Source organism: Ascaphus truei, unplaced genomic scaffold, assembly GCF_040206685.1.
Source record: "Ascaphus truei isolate aAscTru1 unplaced genomic scaffold, aAscTru1.hap1 HAP1_SCAFFOLD_2562, whole genome shotgun sequence".
NCBI lineage: Eukaryota > Metazoa > Chordata > Amphibia > Anura > Ascaphidae > Ascaphus > Ascaphus truei.
This window is the reverse complement of record NW_027455495.1, coordinates 1-18956: the sequence shown is the minus strand read 5'-3', so window position 1 is coordinate 18956 and position 18956 is coordinate 1. Positions and strand designations below refer to the sequence as shown.

General features: G+C 55.7%; 1 protein-coding gene across 3 annotated transcripts in view; it reads left to right on the top strand.

Moving 5' to 3' along the window:
- Positions 1-16297, top strand: part of LOC142481351 (cohesin subunit SA-3-like) — a 29131-nt gene extending 12834 nt beyond the window's left edge. For 2 of the 3 annotated variants that reach the window (XM_075582819.1, XM_075582820.1), the window contains exons 8-12: positions 1675-1840; positions 9057-9176; positions 13118-13199; positions 13659-13700; positions 15139-16296. In XM_075582819.1, the coding sequence (XP_075438934.1) occupies positions 1675-1840; positions 9057-9176; positions 13118-13199; positions 13659-13700; positions 15139-15150 (422 nt within the window). In that variant the 3' untranslated portion in view covers positions 15151-16296. Of the gene's footprint in view, positions 1-1674; positions 1841-9056; positions 9177-13117; positions 13200-13658; positions 13701-15138 lie in introns of all 3 variants that reach the window. The other variant, XM_075582818.1, reaches the window with a different exon arrangement.
- The last annotated feature ends 2659 nt before the right edge of the window (positions 16298-18956 follow it).

Sequence of the window (18956 nt, the reverse complement as noted above, 5' to 3'; positions counted from 1 at the left end):
GGATAAGGGCGTCTCACACAGGGGATTCCTATAAGATAATAGGGTCAGCGGTGCCTCCCTGTGATGGGATAAGAGGGCGTCTCACACAGGGGGTTCCTATAAGATAATAGGGTCAGCGGTGCCTCCCTGTGATGGGATAAGAGGGCGTCCCACACACACGGGATTCCTATAAGATAATAGGGTCAGCCGTGCCTCCCTGTGATGGGATAAGGGGGCGTCTCACACAGGGGATTCCTATAAGATAATAGGGTCAGCGGTGCCTCCCTGTGATGGGATAAGGGGGCGTCTCACACAGGGGGTTCCTATAAGATAATAGGGTCAGAGGTGCCTCCCTGTGATGGGATAAGGGGCGTCTCACACAGGGGATTCCTATAAGATAATAGGGTCAGCGGTGCCTCCCTGTGATGGGATAAGGGGGCGTCTCACACACAGGGGATTCCTATAAGATAATAGGTTCAGCGGTGCCTCCCTGTGATGGGATAAAACGGCGTCTCACACAGGGGGTTCCTATAAGATAATAGGGTCAGCGGTGCCTCCCTGTGATGGGATAAGAGGGCGTTTCACACAGGGGGTTCCTATAAGATAATAGGGTCAGCGGCGCCTCCCTGGGAGGGAATAAGGGGGCGTCTCACACAGGGGGTTCCTATAAGATAATAGGGTCAGCGGTTCCTCCCTGTGATGGGATAAGAGGGCGTCTCACACAGGGGATTCCTATAAGATTATAGGGTCAGCGGCGCCTCCCTGTGATGGGATAAGAGGGCGTCTCACACAGGGGGTTCCTATAAGATAATAGGGTCAGCGGTGCCTCCCTGTGATGGGATAAGGGGGCGTCTCACACAGGGGATTCCTATAAGATAATAGGGTCAGCGGTGCCTCCCTGTGATGGGATAAGAGGGCGTCTCACACAGGGGATTCCTATAAGATAATAGGGTCAGCGGTGCCTCCCTGTGATGGGATAAGGGGGCGTCTCACACAGTGGGTTCCTATAAGATAATAGGGTCAGCGGTGCCTCCCTGTGATGGGATAAGAGGGCGTCTCACACAGGGGATTCCTATAAGATAATAGGGTTAGCGGTGCCTCCCTGTGATGGGATAAGGGGGCGTCTCACACACAGGGGGTTCCTATAAGATAATAGGGTCAGCGATGCCTCCCTGTGATGGGATAAGAGGCGTCTCACACAGGGCGTTCCTATAAGATAATAGGGTCAGCGGCGCCTCCCTGTGATGGGATAAGGGGGCGTCTCACACAGGGGGTTCCTATAAGATAATAGGGTCAGCGGCGCCTCCCTGTGATGGGATAAGAGGCGTCTCACACAGGGCGTTCCTATAAGATAATAGGGTCAGCGGCGCCTCCCTGTGATGGGATAAGGGGGCGTCTCACACAGGGGGTTCCTATAAGATAATAGGGTCAGCGGCGCCTCCCTGTGATGGGATAAGGGGGCGTCTCACACAGGGGGTTCCTATAAGATAATAGGGTCAGCGGTGTCTCCCTGTGATGGGATAAGGGGGCGTCTCACACACGGGGGATCCCTATAAGATAATAGGGTCAGCGGCGCCTCCCAGAGATGGGATAAGAGGGTGTCTCACACAGGATTGCTATAAGGTAATAGGGTTAGGAGGCTGGATGCTGGGCGCTCATCACCGTGTGTCCCCCTCCTGTCCCATGTCCCTTCAGATGCTGCTGAAGAATCGATTGGGACTATGGAGATGGGAGACGGGCCCAGGAGGCCCCCCCTACTAACCTCCACGCTGCTTATAGAGAGGGCCCCCCCTACCCATGAGGGGAGGAGAGAGGAGGAGGAGGAGGAGGAGGAGGGGTCAGAGACAGACTTCCAACCCAGGTCAGGAAATAGTGTCTGTGTATCTGTCTGACTGTGTGTGTGTGTGTGTGTGTGTCTGTCTGTGTGTGTGTGTGTCTGCCTCATCTGCCTGTGTATCTGTGTCATCTGTCTGTGTACGTGTCACGCTGTCTCTGTTCCCCCTGTATATACTGTACGTGTCACGCTGTCTCTGTTCCCCCTGTATATACTGTACGTGTCACGCTGTCTCTGTTCCCCCTGTATATACTGTACGTGTCACGCTGTCTCTGTTCCCCCTGTATATACTGTACGTGTCACGCTGTCTCTGTTCCCCCTGTATATACTGTACGTGTCGCGCTGTCTCTGTTCCCCCTGTATATACTGTACGTGTCACGCTGTCTCTGTTCCCCCTGTATATACTGTACGTGTCGCGCTGTCTCTGTTCCCCCTGTATATACAGTACGTGTCACGCTGTCTCTGTCCCCCTGTATATACAGTACGTGTCACGCTGTCTCTGTTCCCCCTGTATATACTGTACGTGTCGCGCTGTCTCTGTTCCCCCTGTATATACTGTACGTGTCGCGCTGTCTCTGTTCCCCCTGTATATACTGTACGTGTCGCGCGCTCTCTGTTCCCCCTGTATATACAGTACGTGTCGCGCTGTCTCTGTTCCCCCTGTATATACTGTATGTGTCACGCTGTCTCTGTTCCCCCTGTATATACTGTACGTGTCACGCTGTCTCTGTTCCCCCTGTATATACTGTACGTGTCACGCTGTCTCTGTTCCCCCTGTATATACAGTACGTGTCACGCTATCTCTGTTCCCCCTGTATATACTGTACGTGTCACGCTGTCTCTGTTCCCCTGTATATACAGTACGTGTCACGCTGTCTCTGTTCCCCCTGTATATACTGTACGTGTCACGCTGTCTCTGTTCCCCCTGTATATACAGTACGTGTCACGCTGTCTCTGTTCCCCCTGTATATACTGTACGTGTTGCGCTGTCTCTGTTCCCCCTGTATATACTGTACGCGTCGCGCTGTCTCTGTTCCCCTGTATATACTGTACGTGTCATGCTGTCTCTGTTTCCCCTGTATATACTGTACGTGTCACGCTGTCTCTGTTCCCCCTGTATATACTGTACGTGTCGCGCTGTCTCTGTTCCCCCTGTATATACTGTACGTGTCACGCTGTCTCTGTTCCCCCTGTATATACTGTACGTTTCGCGCTGTCTCTGTTCCCCCTGTATATACAGTATGTGTCACGCTGTCTCTGTTCCCCCTGTATATACTGTACGTGTCACGCTGTCTCTGTTCCCCTGTATATACTGTACGTGTCGCGCTGTCTCTGTTCCCCCTGTATATACTGTACGTGTCGCGCGCTCTCTGTTCCCCCTGTATATACAGTACGTGTCGCGCTGTCTCTGTTCCCCCTGTATATACTGTATGTGTCACGCTGTCTCTGTTCCCCCTGTATATACTGTACGTGTCACGCTGTCTCTGTTCCCCCTGTATATACTGTACGTGTCACGCTGTCTCTGTTCCCCCTGTATATACTGTACGTTTCGCGCTGTCTCTGTTCCCCCTGTATATACAGTATGTGTCACGCTGTCTCTGTTCCCCTGTATATACTGTACGTGTCACGCTGTCTCTGTTCCCCTGTATATACTGTACGTGTCGCGCTGTCTCTGTTCCCCCTGTATATACTGTACGTGTGGCGCTGTCTCTGTTCCCCCTGTATATACTGTACGTGTCACGCTGTCTCTGTTCCCCCTGTATATACTGTACGTGTCACGCTGTCTCTGTTCCCCCTGTATATACAGTACGTGTCGCGCTGTCTCTGTTCCCCCTGTATATACTGTACGTGTCGCGCTGTCTCTGTTCCCCCTGTATATACTGTACGCGTCGCGCTGTCTCTGTTCCCCCTGGATATACTGTACGTGTCGCGCTGTCTCTGTTCCCCCTGTATATACTGTACGTGTCACGCTGTCTCTGTTCCCCCTGTATATACTGTACGTGTCACGCTGTCTCTGTTCCCCCTGTATATACAGTACGTGTCGCGCTGTCTCTGTTCCCCCTGTATATACTGTACGTGTTGCGCTGTCTCTGTTCCCCTGTATATACTGTACGCGTCGCGCTGTCTCTGTTCCCCCTGTATATACTGTACGTGTCATGCTGTCTCTGTTTCCCCTGTATATACTGTACGTGTCACGCTGTCTCTGTTCCCCCTGTATATACTGTACGTGTCGCGCTGTCTCTGTTCCCCCTGTATATACTGTACGTGTCACGCTGTCTCTGTTCCCCCTGTATATACTGTACGTGTCACGCTGTCTCTGTTCCCCCTGTATATACTGTACGTGTCACGCTGTCTCTGTTCCCCCTGTATATACTGTACGTTTCGCGCTGTCTCTGTTCCCCCTGTATATACAGTATGTGTCACGCTGTCTCTGTTCCCCCTGTATATACAGTACGTGTCGCGCTGTCTCTGTTCCCCCTGTATATGACTGTACGTGTCGCGCTGTCTCTGTTCCCCTGTATATACTGTACGCGTCGCGCTGTCTCTGTTCCCCCTGGATATACTGTACGTGTCGCGCTGTCTCTGTTCCCCTGTATATACTGTACGTGTCACGCTGTCTCTGTTCCCCTGTATATACTGTACGTGTCACGCTGTCTCTGTTCCCCCTGTATATACAGTACGTGTCGCGCTGTCTCTGTTCCCCCTGTATATACTGTACGTGTTGCGCTGTCTCTGTTCCCCCTGTATATACTGTACGCGTCGCGCTGTCTCTGTTCCCCTGTATATACTGTACGTGTCATGCTGTCTCTGTTTCCCCTGTATATACTGTACGTGTCACGCTGTCTCTGTTCCCCCTGTATATACTGTACGTGTCGCGCTGTCTCTGTTCCCCCTGTATATACTGTACGTGTCACGCTGTCTCTGTTCCCCTTGTATATACTGTACGTGTCACGCTGTCTCTGTTCCCCCTGTATATACTGTACGTGTCGCGCTGTCTCTGTTCCCCCTGTATATACTGTACGTGTCGCGCTGTCTCTGTTCCCCCTGTATATACTGTACGTGTCACGCTGTCTCTGTTCCCCCTGTATATACTGTACGTGTCACGCTGTCTCTGTTCCCCCTGTATATACAGTACGTGTCACGCTGTCTCTGTTCCCCCTGTATATACTGTACGTGTCACGCTGTCTCTGTTTCCCCTGTATATACTGTACGTGTCACGCTGTCTCTGTTCCCCCTGTATATACAGTACGTGTCACGCTGTCTCTGTTCCCCCTGTATATACAGTACGTGTCACGCTGTCTCTGTTCCCCCTGTATATACTGTACGTGTCGCGCGCTCTCTGTTCCCCCTGTATATACTGTACGTGTCACGCTGTCTCTGTTCCCCCTGTATATACTGTACGTGTCACGCTGTCTCTGTTCCCCCTGTATATACTGTACGTGTCACGCTGTCTCTGTTCCCCCTGTATATACTGTACGTGTCACGCTGTCTCTGTTCCCCCTGTATATACTGTACGTGTCACGCTGTCTCTGTTCCCCTGTATATACTGTACGCGTCGCGCTGTCTCTGTTCCCCCTGTATATACTGTACGTGTCACGCTGTCTCTGTCCCCCTGTATATACTGTATGTGTCACGCTGTCTCTGTTCCCCTGTATATACTGTACGTGTCGCGCTGTCTCTGTTCCCCTGTATATACTGTACGTGTCACGCTGTCTCTGTTCCCCTGTATATACTGTACGTGTCACGCTGTCTCTGTTCCCCCTGTATATACTGTACGTGTCACGCTGTCTCTGTTCCCCCTGTATATACTGTACGTGTCACGCTGTCTCTGTTCCCCCTGTATATACAGTACGTGTCGCGCTGTCTCTGTTCCCCCTGTATATACTGTACGTGTCACGCTGTCTCTGTTCCCCCTGTATATACTGTACGTGTCACGCTGTCTCTGTTCCCCCTGTATATACAGTACGTGTCATGCTGTCTCTGTTCCCCCTGTATATACAGTACGTGTCACGCTGTCTCTGTTCCCCCTGTATATACTGTACGTGTCACGCTGTCTCTGTTCCCCCTGTATATACTGTACGTGTCACGCTGTCTCTGTTCCCCCTGTATATACTGTACGTGTCACGCTGTCTCTGTTCCCCCTGTATATACTGTACGTGTCACGCTGTCTCTGTCCCCCTGTATATACTGTACGTGTCACGCTGTCTCTGTTCCCCCTGTATATACTGTACGTGTCACGCTGTCTCTGTTCCCCCTGTATATACTGTACGTGTCGCGCTGTCTCTGTTCCCCCTGTATATACAGTACGTGTCGCGCTGTCTCTGTTCCCCCTGTATATACTGTACGCGTCGCGCTGTCTCTGTTCCCCCTGTATATACTGTACGTGTCACGCTGTCTCTGTTCCCCTGTATATACAGTACGTGTCGCGCTGTCTCTGTTCCCCCTGTATATACTGTACGTGTCACGCTGTCTCTGTTCCCCCTGTATATACAGTACGTGTCGCGCTGTCTCTGTACCCCCTGTATATACTGTACGCGTCGCGCTGTCTCTGTTCCCCCTGTATATACTGTACGTGTCACGCTGTCTCTGTTCCCCTGTATATACTGTCCGTGTCACGCTGTCTCTGTTCCCCTGTATATACTGTACGTGTCACGCTGTCTCTGTTCCCCCTGTATATACAGTACGTGTCACGCTGTCTCTGTCCCCCTGTATATACAGTACGTGTCACGCTGTCTCTGTTCCCCCTGTATATACAGTACGTGTCACGCTGTCTCTGTTCCCCCTGTATATACAGTACGTGTCACGCTGTCTCTGTTCCCCCTGTATATACAGTACGTGTCACGCTGTCTCTGTTCCCCTGTATATACTGTACGTGTCACGCTGTCTCTGTTCCCCCTGTATATACAGTACGTGTCACGCTGTCTCTGTCCCCCTGTATATACTGTACGTGTCACGCTGTCTCTGTTCCCCCTGTATATACAGTACGTGTCACGCTGTCTCTGTTCCCCTGTATATACTGTACGTGTCACGCTGTCTCTGTCCCCCTGTATATACTGTCCGTGTCACGCTGTCTCTGTCCCCCTGTATATACAGTACGTGTCACGCTGTCTCTGTTCCCCCTGTATATACAGTACGTGTCACGCTGTCTCTGTTCCCCCTGTATATACAGTACGTGTCACGCTGTCTCTGTTCCCCTTGTATATACAGTACGTGTCACGCTGTCTCTGTTCCCCCTGTATATACAGTACGTGTCACGCTGTCTCTGTCCCCCTGTATATACTGTACGTGTCACGCTGTCTCTGTTCCCCCTGTATATACTGTCCGTGTCACGCTGTCTCTGTCCCCCTGTATATACAGTACGTGTCACGCTGTCTCTGTTCCCCCTGTATATACAGTACGTGTCACGCTGTCTCTGTCCCCCTGTATATACTGTACGTGTCACGCTGTCTCTGTTCCCCCTGTATATACTGTCCGTGTCACGCTGTCTCTGTCCCCCTGTATATACAGTACGTGTCACGCTGTCTCTGTTCCCCCTGTATATACTGTACGTGTCACGCTGTCTCTGTTCCCCCTGTATATACTGTACGTGTCACGCTGTCTCTGTTCCCCCTGTATATACTGTACGTGTCACGCTGTCTCTGTTCCCCCTGTATATACTGTACGTGTCACGCTGTCTCTGTCCCCCTGTATATACTGTACGTGTCACGCTGTCTCTGTTCCCCCTGTATATACTGTACGTGTCACGCTGTCTCTGTTCCCCCTGTATATACTGTACGTGTCGCGCTGTCTCTGTTCCCCTGTATATACAGTACGTGTCGCGCTGTCTCTGTTCCCCCTGTATATACTGTACGCGTCGCGCTGTCTCTGTTCCCCCTGTATATACTGTACGTGTCACGCTGTCTCTGTTCCCCTGTATATACAGTACGTGTCGCGCTGTCTCTGTTCCCCCTGTATATACTGTACGTGTCACGCTGTCTCTGTTCCCCCTGTATATACAGTACGTGTCGCGCTGTCTCTGTTCCCCCTGTATATACTGTACGCGTCGCGCTGTCTCTGTTCCCCCTGTATATACTGTACGTGTCACGCTGTCTCTGTTCCCCTGTATATACTGTCCGTGTCACGCTGTCTCTGTTCCCCTGTATATACTGTACGTGTCACGCTGTCTCTGTTCCCCCTGTTTATACAGTACGTGTCACGCTGTCTCTGTCCCCCTGTATATACAGTACGTGTCACGCTGTCTCTGTTCCCCCTGTATATACAGTACGTGTCACGCTGTCTCTGTCCCCCTGTATATACAGTACGTGTCACGCTGTCTCTGTTCCCCCTGTATATACAGTACGTGTCACGCTGTCTCTGTTCCCCTGTATATACTGTCCGTGTCACGCTGTCTCTGTTCCCCTGTATATACTGTACGTGTCACGCTGTCTCTGTTCCCCCTGTATATACAGTACGTGTCACGCTGTCTCTGTCCCCCTGTATATACTGTACGTGTCACGCTGTCTCTGTTCCCCCTGTATATATAGTACGTGTCACGCTGTCTCTGTTCCCCTGTATATACTGTACGTGTCACGCTGTCTCTGTCCCCCTGTATATACTGTCCGTGTCACGCTGTCTCTGTCCCCCTGTATATACAGTACGTGTCACGCTGTCTCTGTTCCCCCTGTATATACAGTACGTGTCACGCTGTCTCTGTTCCCCCTGTATATACAGTACGTGTCACGCTGTCTCTGTTCCCCTTGTATATACAGTACGTGTCACGCTGTCTCTGTTCCCCCTGTATATACAGTACGTGTCACGCTGTCTCTGTCCCCCTGTATATACTGTACGTGTCACGCTGTCTCTGTCCCCCTGTATATACTGTCCGTGTCACGCTGTCTCTGTCCCCCTGTATATACAGTACGTGTCACGCTGTCTCTGTTCCCCCTGTATATACAGTACGTGTCACGCTGTCTCTGTTCCCCCTGTATATACAGTACGTGTCACGCTGTCTCTGTTCCCCTTGTATATACAGTACGTGTCACGCTGTCTCTGTTCCCCCTGTATATACAGTACGTGTCACGCTGTCTCTGTCCCCCTGTATATACTGTACGTGTCACGCTGTCTCTGTTCCCCCTGTATATACTGTCCGTGTCACGCTGTCTCTGTCCCCCTGTATATACAGTACGTGTCACGCTGTCTCTGTTCCCCCTGTATATACAGTACGTGTCACGCTGTCTCTGTCCCCCTGTATACCCCGTTACAGTCTGTCCTGGGTCGGTATGCGCCGGCCTCTCTGGACGCCCAGCTCCTCCCACAGACTCCGGTCACAGGCCAGCTCCACGGCCACTCGGTCCAACTTCACGCCGAGCAGCGGCCTGCACCGGTGAGACGCTCTGCACACGCGAGACGCTCTGCACGCGCGAGGCGCTCTGCACGCGCGAGACGCTCTGCACGCGCGAGACGCTCTGCACGCGCGAGGCGCTCTGCACCCGCGAGGCGCTCTGCACACGCGAGACGCTCTGCACCCGCGAGACGCTCTGCACGCGCGAGGCGTTCTGCACCCGCGAGGCGCTCTGCACACGCGAGACGCTCTGCACCCGCGAGACGCTCTGCACCGGTGAGACGCTCTGCACGCGCGAGGCGCTCTGCACACGCGAGGCGCTCTGCACACGCGAGGCGCTCTGCACACGCGAGGCGCTCTGCACCCGCGAGACGCTCTGCACCGGTGAGACGCTCTGCACGCGCGAGACGCTCTGCACACGCGAGGCGCTCTGCACGCGCGAGGCGCTCTGCACGCGCGAGACGCTCTGCACACGCGAGGCGCTCTGCACCCGCGAGGCGCTCTGCACCCCGCGAGACGCTCTGCACGCGCGAGACGCTCTGCACCCGGAGGGGGATTCAGGATTTACTTGGCCTTAGGCGAGGTGCCAGTTTGGGCCACATAACACTTTTATGCCTGCACAAGGGGTGCACAGACGTACAACGCTCTGCTCCCTCACTCGCTCTGCACACACTGATGCTCTGCTCCCTCACTCGCTCTGCACACACTGACACGCTCTGCTCCCTCACTCGCTCTGCACACACTGACACGCTCTGCTCCCTCACTCGCTCTGCACACACTGACACGCTCTGCTCCCTCACTCGCTCTGCACACACTGACACGCTCTGCTCCCTCACTCGCTCTGCACACACTGACACGCTCTGCTCCCTCACTCGCTCTGCACACACTGACACGCTCTGCTCCCTCACTCGCTCTGCACACACTGACACGCTCTGCTCCCTCACTCGCTCTGCACACACTGACACGCTCTGCTCCCTCACTCGCTCTGCACACACTGACACGCTCTGCTCCCTCACTCGCTCTGCACACACTGCTCCTCGCTCGGCACGCACACTCCGCTCCCTCTCGCTCTGCACACACTGACGCGCTACCCTCTCTCTCGCTGTGCACACACGCTCTGCACTGACATTCTCTGTGCACACACGCTCTGCACTGACATTCTCTGCGCACACAGACTGCACTGACACGCTCTGCTCCCTCTCGCTCGCTCTGCACTGACACGCTCTGCTCTCGCTCGCTCTGCACTGACACGCTCTGCTCTCGCTCGCTCTGCACACACACGCTCTGCTCCCTCTCTCTGCACACACACGCTGCTCCCTCTCTCGCTCTGCACACTGACACGCTCTGCACACACACGCTCTGCTCCCTCTCTCTGCACACACACGCTCTGCTCCTCTCTCTGCACACACACGCTCTGCTCCCTCTCTCGCTCTGCACACTGACACGCTCTGCTCCCTCTCACTCGCTCTCCACACACGCTCTGCTCCCTCTCTCGCTCTGCACACTGAAACGCTCTGCACTGACACGCTCTGCTCCCTCTCCCTCTCTCGCTCTGCACACTGACACGCTCTGCTCCCTCTCTCGCTCGGCACACTGACACGCTCTGCTCCCTCTCTCTGCACACACACGCTCTGCTCCCTCTCCCACTCTGCACTGACACGCTCTGCTCCCTCTGTCGCTCTGCACACACGCTCTGCTCCTTCTCTCGCTCTGCACACACACGCTCTGCTCCCTCCCTCTCCCGCTCTGCACACTGACACGCTCTGCTCCCTCTCTAGCGCGCTCTGCACTGACATCCTCTGCGCACACACGCTCTGCTCCCTCTCTCGCTCTGCACTGACACGCTCTGCTCCCTCTCGCTTGCTCTGCACACACACAAGCTCTGCACTGACACGCTCTGCTTCCTCTCGCTCGCTCTGCACACACACACACACACGCTCTGCTCCCTCTCTCGCTCTGCACTGACACGCTCTGCTCCCACACAAGCTCTGCACTGACACGCTCTGCTCCCTCTCGCTCGCTCTGCACACACACACGCTCTGCTCCCTCTCTCGTTCACTCTGCACACACACAAGCTCTGCACTGACACGCTCTGCTCCCTCTCTCGCTCGCTCTGCACACACACGCTCTGCTCCCTCTCTCGCTCGCTCTGCGCACACACGCTCTGCTCCCTCTCACTCTGCACACACACAAGCTGTGCACTGACACGCTCTGCTCCCTCTCGCTCGCTCTGCACACACGCTCTGCTCCCACTCTCGCTCTGCACTGACAACGCTCTGCTCCCTCTCTCGCTCGCTCTGCACACACGCAAGCTCTGCACTGACATGCTCTGCTCCCTCTTGCTCGCTCTGCACACACACAAACGCTCTGCTCCCTCTCTCGCTCTGCACACACACAAGCTCTGCACTGATACGCTCTGCTTCCTCTCGCTCGCTCTGCACACACACGCTCTGCTCCCTCTCTCGCTCGCTCTGCACACACACAAGCTCTGCACTGACACGCTCTGCTCCCTCTCGCTCGCTCTGCACACACGCACTGCTCCCTCTCGCTCGCTCTGCACACACACAAGCTCTGCACTGACATGCTCTGCTCCCTCGCTCACTCGCTCTACACACACGCTCTGCTCCCTCTCTCGCTCTGCACACACGCAAGCTCTGCACTGACACGCTCTGCTCCCTCTCGCTCGCTCTGCACACACACGCTCTGCACTGACAACGCTCTGCTCCCTCTCTCGCTCTGCGCACACACAAGCTCTGCACTGACACGCTCTGCTTCCTCTTGCTCGCTCTGCACACACACGCTCTGCTCCCTCTCTCGCTCGCTCTGCACACACACAAGCTCTGCACTGACACGCTCTGCTCCCTCTCGCTCGCTCTGCACACACGCTCTGCTCCCTCTCTCGCTCGCTCTGCACACACACAAGCTCTGCTCCCTCTCTCGCTCGCTCTACACACACGCTCTGCTCCCTCTCTCGCTCGCTCTGCACACACACGCTCTGCTCCCCTCTCTCGCTCGCTCTGCGCACACACGCTCTGCTCCCTCTCTCACTCTGCACACACACAAGCTGTGCACTGACACGCTCTGCTCGCTCTGCACACACGCTCTGCTCCCTCTCTCACTCTGCACACACACAAGCTGTGCACTGACACGCTCTGCTCCCTCTCGCTCGCTCTGCACACACGCTCTGCTCCCACTCTCGCTCTTCACTGACACGCTCTGCTCCCTCTCTCGCTCGCTCTGCACACACGCAAGCTCTGCACTGACATGCTCTGCTCCCTCTTGCTCGCTCTGCACACACACACACGCTCTGCTCCCTCTCTCGCTCTGCACACACACAAGCTCTGCACTGATACGCTCTGCTTCCTCTCGCTCGCTCTGCACACACACGCTCTGCTCCCTCTCTCGCTCGCTCTGCACACACACAAGCTCTGCACTGACACGCTCTGCTCCCTCTCGCTCGCTCTGCACACACGCACTGCTCCCTCTCGCTCGCTCTGCACACACACAAGCTCTGCACTGACATGCTCTGCTCCCTCGCTCACTCGCTCTACACACACGCTCTGCAGTGACACGCTCTGCTCCCTCTCTCGCTCGCTCTGCACACACGCAAGCTCTGCACTGACCACGCTCTGCTCCCTCTCGCTCGCTCTGCACACACACACGCTCTGCTCCCTCTCGCTCTGCACTGACAACGCTCTGCTCCCTCTCTCGCTCTGCGCACACACAAGCTCTGCACTGACACGCTCTGCTTCCTCTTGCTCGCTCTGCACACACACGCTCTGCTCTCTCGCTCGCTCTGCACACACACAAGCTCTGCACTGACACGCTCTGCTCCCGCTCGCTCTGCACACACGCTCTGCTCCCTCTCTCGCTCGCTCTGCACACACACAAGCTCTGCACTGACATGCTCTGCTCCCTCTCTCGCTCGCTCTACACACACGCTCTGCACTGACACGCTCTGCTCCCTCTCTCTCGCTCTGCAGGCTGAGTCTGATGGAGGAGGAGGAGGAGGATATTCTGATAGAGGAAGAAGAGAGCAGCGAGGGGTCTGCAGTGGGGGAGGCAGTAAGTACTGAGGGGGGGGGGGGAAGGGGGAGCACCTCTGCAGGCAGAAGTGGTTAAGGGAGCAACACTCTGCGGGGTCTCCGGCTGGAGAGGGGATACGGGAGCGACGCTCTGCAGGTCTCTGGCAGGGAGAGGGGTTAAGGGAGCGACGCTCTGCAGGTCTCTGGCAGGGAGAGGGGTTAAGGGAGCGACGCTCTGCAGGTCTCTGGCAGGGAGAGTGGTTAAGGGAGAGGACGCTCTGCAGGTCTCTGGCAGGGAGAGTGGTTAAGGGAGCGACGCTCTGCAGGTCTCTGGCAGGGAGAGTGGTAAGGTGTGTGTCTCCCCTCAGAGTGTGTGTGTGTGTGTGTGTGTGTGTGTGTGTGTGTTTCCTATGGAGGCCTGTGTTTTTATATATTAATATATATGTATATCTCCCCCCCCCCCCCCCCCTTCCCACACTAACTATATCTTTCCTCTCAGCGACTGCCAGACCTCCTCGATTCCGCCATACTGGACAGTGAGGTGAGTGACCTATAGAAGTGTGTATGTATAGTGGGTTTGTTTGTGTATGTATATATCACTTAGAGTGTAAGCTCTCCAGGGATCCCCTTTCTTCTGACTGACCGACTTAATTGTGCTTATTGTATTATAATTCCCCGGAGAGAGTGAGAGAGTGAGAGAGTGAGAGAGTGAGAGAGAGAGAGAGAGTGAGTGTGTGTGTCTATTAAGGCAGAATGAATATGCACAGACACTCCATATACTCCACCATGAAGAAGGACGATACTGCTCACCTGTGGGACATCACTTCTCACCTGTGGGACATCACTTCTCACCTGTGGGACATCACTTCTCACCTGTGGGACATCACTTCTCACCTGTGGGACATCACTTCTCACCTGTGGGGACATCACTTCTCACCTGTGGGACATCACTTCTCACCTGTGGGACATCACTTCTCACCTGTGGGACATCACTTCTCACCTGTGGGACATCACTTCTCACCTGTGGGACATCACTTCTCACCTGTGGGACATCACTTCTCACCTGTGGGACATCACTTCTCACCTGTGGGACATCACTTCTCACCTGTGGGACATCACTTCTCACCTGTGGGACATCACTGCTCACCTGTGGGACATCACTTCTCACCTGTGGGACATCACTTCTCACCTGTGGGACATCACTGCTCACCTGTGGGACATCACTGCTCACCTGTGGGACATCACTTCTCACCTGTGGGACATCACTTCTCACCTGTGGGACATCACTGCTCACCTGTGGGACATCACTGCTCACCTGTGGGACATCACTGCTCACCTGTGGGACATCACTTCTCACCTGTGGGACATCACTTCTCACCTGTGGGACATCACTTCTCACCTGTGGGACATCACTTCTCACCTGTGGGACATCACTGCTCACCTGTGGGACATCACTGCTCACCTGTGGGACATCACTTCTCACCTGTGGGACATCACTGCTCACCTGTGGGACATCACTTCTCACCTGTGGGACATCACTTCTCACCTGTGGGACATCACTTCTCACCTGTGGGACATCACTGCTCACCTGTGGGACATCACTGCTCACCTGTGGACATCACTGCTCACCTGTGGGACATCACTGCTCACCTGTGGGACATCACTTCTCACCTGTGGGACATCACTTCTCACCTGTGGGACATCACTGCTCACCTGTGGGACATCACTGCTCACCTGTGGGACATCACTTCTCACCGCCAGATCACTCCATAAATGATTTAAAAATCTAAATCCTCAGAGGAAAGTTCCAGCGCCCCCAGAACGGGAAACACCTCAGCTCAGAAAGATAAGACATAAATAGTTAGATAAATGAAAAAAGGTCTTAATACCGAAGTACTCATTTATTCTGCACTATCGTGGCTATTATATATATATATCTCTCTCCGGCTCTCGCCCTGACTCCTGTCTCTGTCTCGCAGGACGACCTGTGACTGCGTCACATCCCCCGCGTCAGGAGCCACGGAGGCCTCGGTGTGACACGTCTCTGCCTGACTGCGACACACCGGAGGCGGTGTAGTGTCCCGCGGCATCGCCTCACCGCCAACACGCGGTGTCATCTCCCCTCCTCACCACGGGCACGCACCATCACCCCCACCACGGGCACGCACCATCACCTCCCCCCCCCCCGCCTTCACGCGTCACCTCACCCCCCTCACCACGGGCACGCAACATCACCCCCACCACGGGAACGCACCATCACCCCCACACGGGCACACACCATCACCTCCCCCCCACCTTCACGCGTCACCTCACCCCCCTCACCACGGGCACGCAACATCACCCCCACCACGGGCACGCACCATCACCTCCCCCCCACCTTCACGCGTCACCTCACCCCCCTCACCACGGGCACGCACCATCACCCCCACCACGGGCACGCACCATCACCTCCCCCCCACCTTCACGCGTCACCTCACCCCCCTCACCACGGGCACGCAACATCACCCCCACCACGGGAACGCACCATCACCCCCACACGGGCACACACCATCACCTCCCCCCCCGCCTTCACACGTCACCTCACACACCATCACCTCCAAAACGCGGCGTCACCTCCCCCCCGCCTTCACGCGTCACCTCACACACCATCACCTCCCCCCTCACCTCCAAAACGCGGCGTCACCTCACACACCATCACCTCCCCCTCACCTCCAAAACGCGGCGTCACCTCCCCCCTGCCTTCACGCGTCACCTCACACACCATCACCTCCCCCCTCACCTCCAAAACGCGGCGTCACCTCCCCCCTGCCTTCACGCGTCACCTCACACACCATCACCTCCAAAACGCGGCGTCACCTCACACACCATCACCTCCCCCCTCACCTCCAAAACGCGGCGTCACCTCCCCCCCGCCTTCACGCGTCACCTCACACACCATCAACTCCCCCCTCACCTTCAAACGCGGCGTCACCTCCCCCCCGCCTTCACGCGTCACCTCACACACCATCACCTCCCCCCTCACCTCCAAAACGCGGCGTCACCTCACACACCATCACCTCCAAAACGCGGCGTCCCCTCCCCCCGCAGTCACACAGCGCCGCCCCTCACCGCCGACAGTTTCAGACATGACAGTTTTTGGTTTGTTACTAATTAAAAGTTCAACATTTATTATGCAATGCTCTGCAGGATTGTTTACATATAGAGGGGGGCGACGCTCTGCGGGGTCTATATACACACGGGGGCGACGGTCTGCGGGGTCTGTATATGCACACGGGGCGACGGTCTGCGGGGTCTGTATATACACATGGGGTGACGGTCTGCGGGGTCTGTATATGCACACGGGGCGACGGTCTGCGGGTCTGTATATGCACACGGGGCGATGGTCTGCGGGGTCTGTATATACACATGGGGCGACGGTCTGCGGGGTCTGTATATACACACGGGGCGACGCTCTGCGTGGTCTGTATATACACATGGGGCGACGCTCTGCGGGGTCTGTATATACACACGGGGCGACGCTCTGCGGGGTCGGTATAAATATACACATGGGGCGACGCTCTGCGGGGTCTGTATAAATATACACATGGGGTGACGCTCTGCGGGGTCTGTATATACACGGGGCGACGCTCTGCGGGGTCTGTATATACACACGGGGCGACGCTCTGCGGGGTCTGTATATACACACGGGGCGACGCTCTGCGGGGTCTGTATATACACACGGGGCGACGCTCTGCGGGGTCTGTATATACACACGGGGCGACGCTCTGCGGGGTCTGTATATACACACGGGGCGACGCTCTGCAGGATTGTTTACACACACAGGACAATTCTCTGGGTCTATAAATAGCGAGGGAGCGATGCTCTGCGGGTCTGTATATACATAGAGATGGGGCAACACAGCACACTGGGGGTGGGGACGCTGTACGAGTCGCTCTGCGTCGGGGTATTTGGAGAGGGGCAGTTACCCCAGCCGGACGCTGTACGAGTCGCTCTGCGTCGGGGTATTTGGAGAGGGGCAGTTACCCCAGCCGGACGCTGTACGAGTCGCTGTGGGTCAGGTACCGGACCCAGCGGTGCGCTGGCGCCGGCCGCTCGGCCCGGAACCTCAGGAAACGGACCTGGAGGCCGGAGCTGGTGAGGGACGGGAGCTGGAAGGAGACGTTCAGGGGAGGCAGGTCCAGGAGAGACGGGGGGAGAGACACCCAGAAACATCCACCTACAGAGGAGGAGGAGAGAGACGTGAGGAGAAGAGCCACCTGAGGGGGGTGGGGGGGAGAGGAGCTTATGTGGGAGGAGAGATTGGGGGGGGGGAGGCAGGTCCAGGAGAGACGGGGGGGAGAGACATCCACCTACAGAGGGGGAGGAGAGATTGGGGGGGAGGCAGGTCCAGGAGAGACGGGTGGGGGGGGAAGAGACATCCACCTTCAGAGGGGGAGGAGAGAGACGCGAGGAGAAGAGCCACCTGAGGGGGGTGGGGGGAGAGGAGCTTATGTGGGAGGAGAGATTGGGGGGGGGGGGGCAGGTCCAGGAGAGACGGCGGTGGGGAAGACGGGGAGGAGAGAGAGTAGTTAGAAGAGCTTCCTGAGGGGGGAAGAGTGGAGATTGGGGGAGGCAGATTCAGGAGAGGGGGGGTAGAGAGAAGTGGGGAGGGCTGGAATGGGTTTGGAGGAAGAGAGATGGGGAGGGAGAGACATTCACTTCAGAGGGGGAGAGGAGAGAGTAGTGCTAAGGGTGAGAGACTGCCGTAATAGAGGGAGGAGAGACAGCAGCGATACCTTGAAGAGAGCAGAGAGCTGTGTCCCTCCACGGATACGCGGGACGCTCCAGACAAGAGACTGTGCGCTGGGAAGTAACTCTGCGCTCTGATCCGGACTGCTGAGATCCTGAGAGAGACTGGAGGGGGAGAGAGAGCGTCACTCAGGGCGACTGTCTGATCCGGACTGCTGAGTGTAGAGGGAGAAAGGGGGTGGCCCGGTATTAAAGGGGTTGCACCCAATTTGGCCATCCCCTGACCTCACCAGGGAGATAAGGGGTTAACTGGGCTGAGGTCCAGAAATGTGATTTAACCCTTGTTATGACATGAAAATGTGTATACCCGTTCCCATGCTTTACTGTAATATCTGGTTTAGTCAGTGTCTGCACCACACACACACTAGGATCCATCCGGGAGCACAAGGGTTAATATTTTTTTTTAGTGATTATAGCCCTTTGTGTAATTTTCCCGCCTTTTCAGGCACCATTTTGCAGGGTCCCATAAGCCGCCATTGGAGCTCCATGTGTTTCAATGGCGAATCTTGCTGTTTGGGTTCCGTTTCCTGTGAAGACCAGCAGATGGCGACCGAGATGAGGAGCGGCGGTTTCCCATTGTAAGTCAATGGGCCCATTGACTTCAATGGAGATTCCTCGAAGGAGCTTTCCAGGAACGAGTTGGCTGCCGTCCAAACCGCAAAGCGGATACTTTTTCAATAAGAGAGCTTTGATCACTTAGCAGTCAAGTTCAACGACAAGTGGCGTGGGAATAAACAGTTCTAGAGCACCTAGAAATAAAATTCTTTTTGCCCCCAGTTCCTAGGCCCTCCCCCCACTCGACCACAACCGGGTCCCCGAATCCTGGACCCCGATAAGGGTCGAACCGAGAAGAGCGGGTCGCGCCATAGGTTCCAATGGTGGCGGCAGAAACAGCTCAAGAAAACGGCTAAGTGTAAAAAGCTGAAATTTAGGAATCCATAGCTCCGGTTCCGGAGGGTCCAGAGGGCCAGGGTTTGGAGTACCTGTAGTCACTGCTCCGGCATCGCTG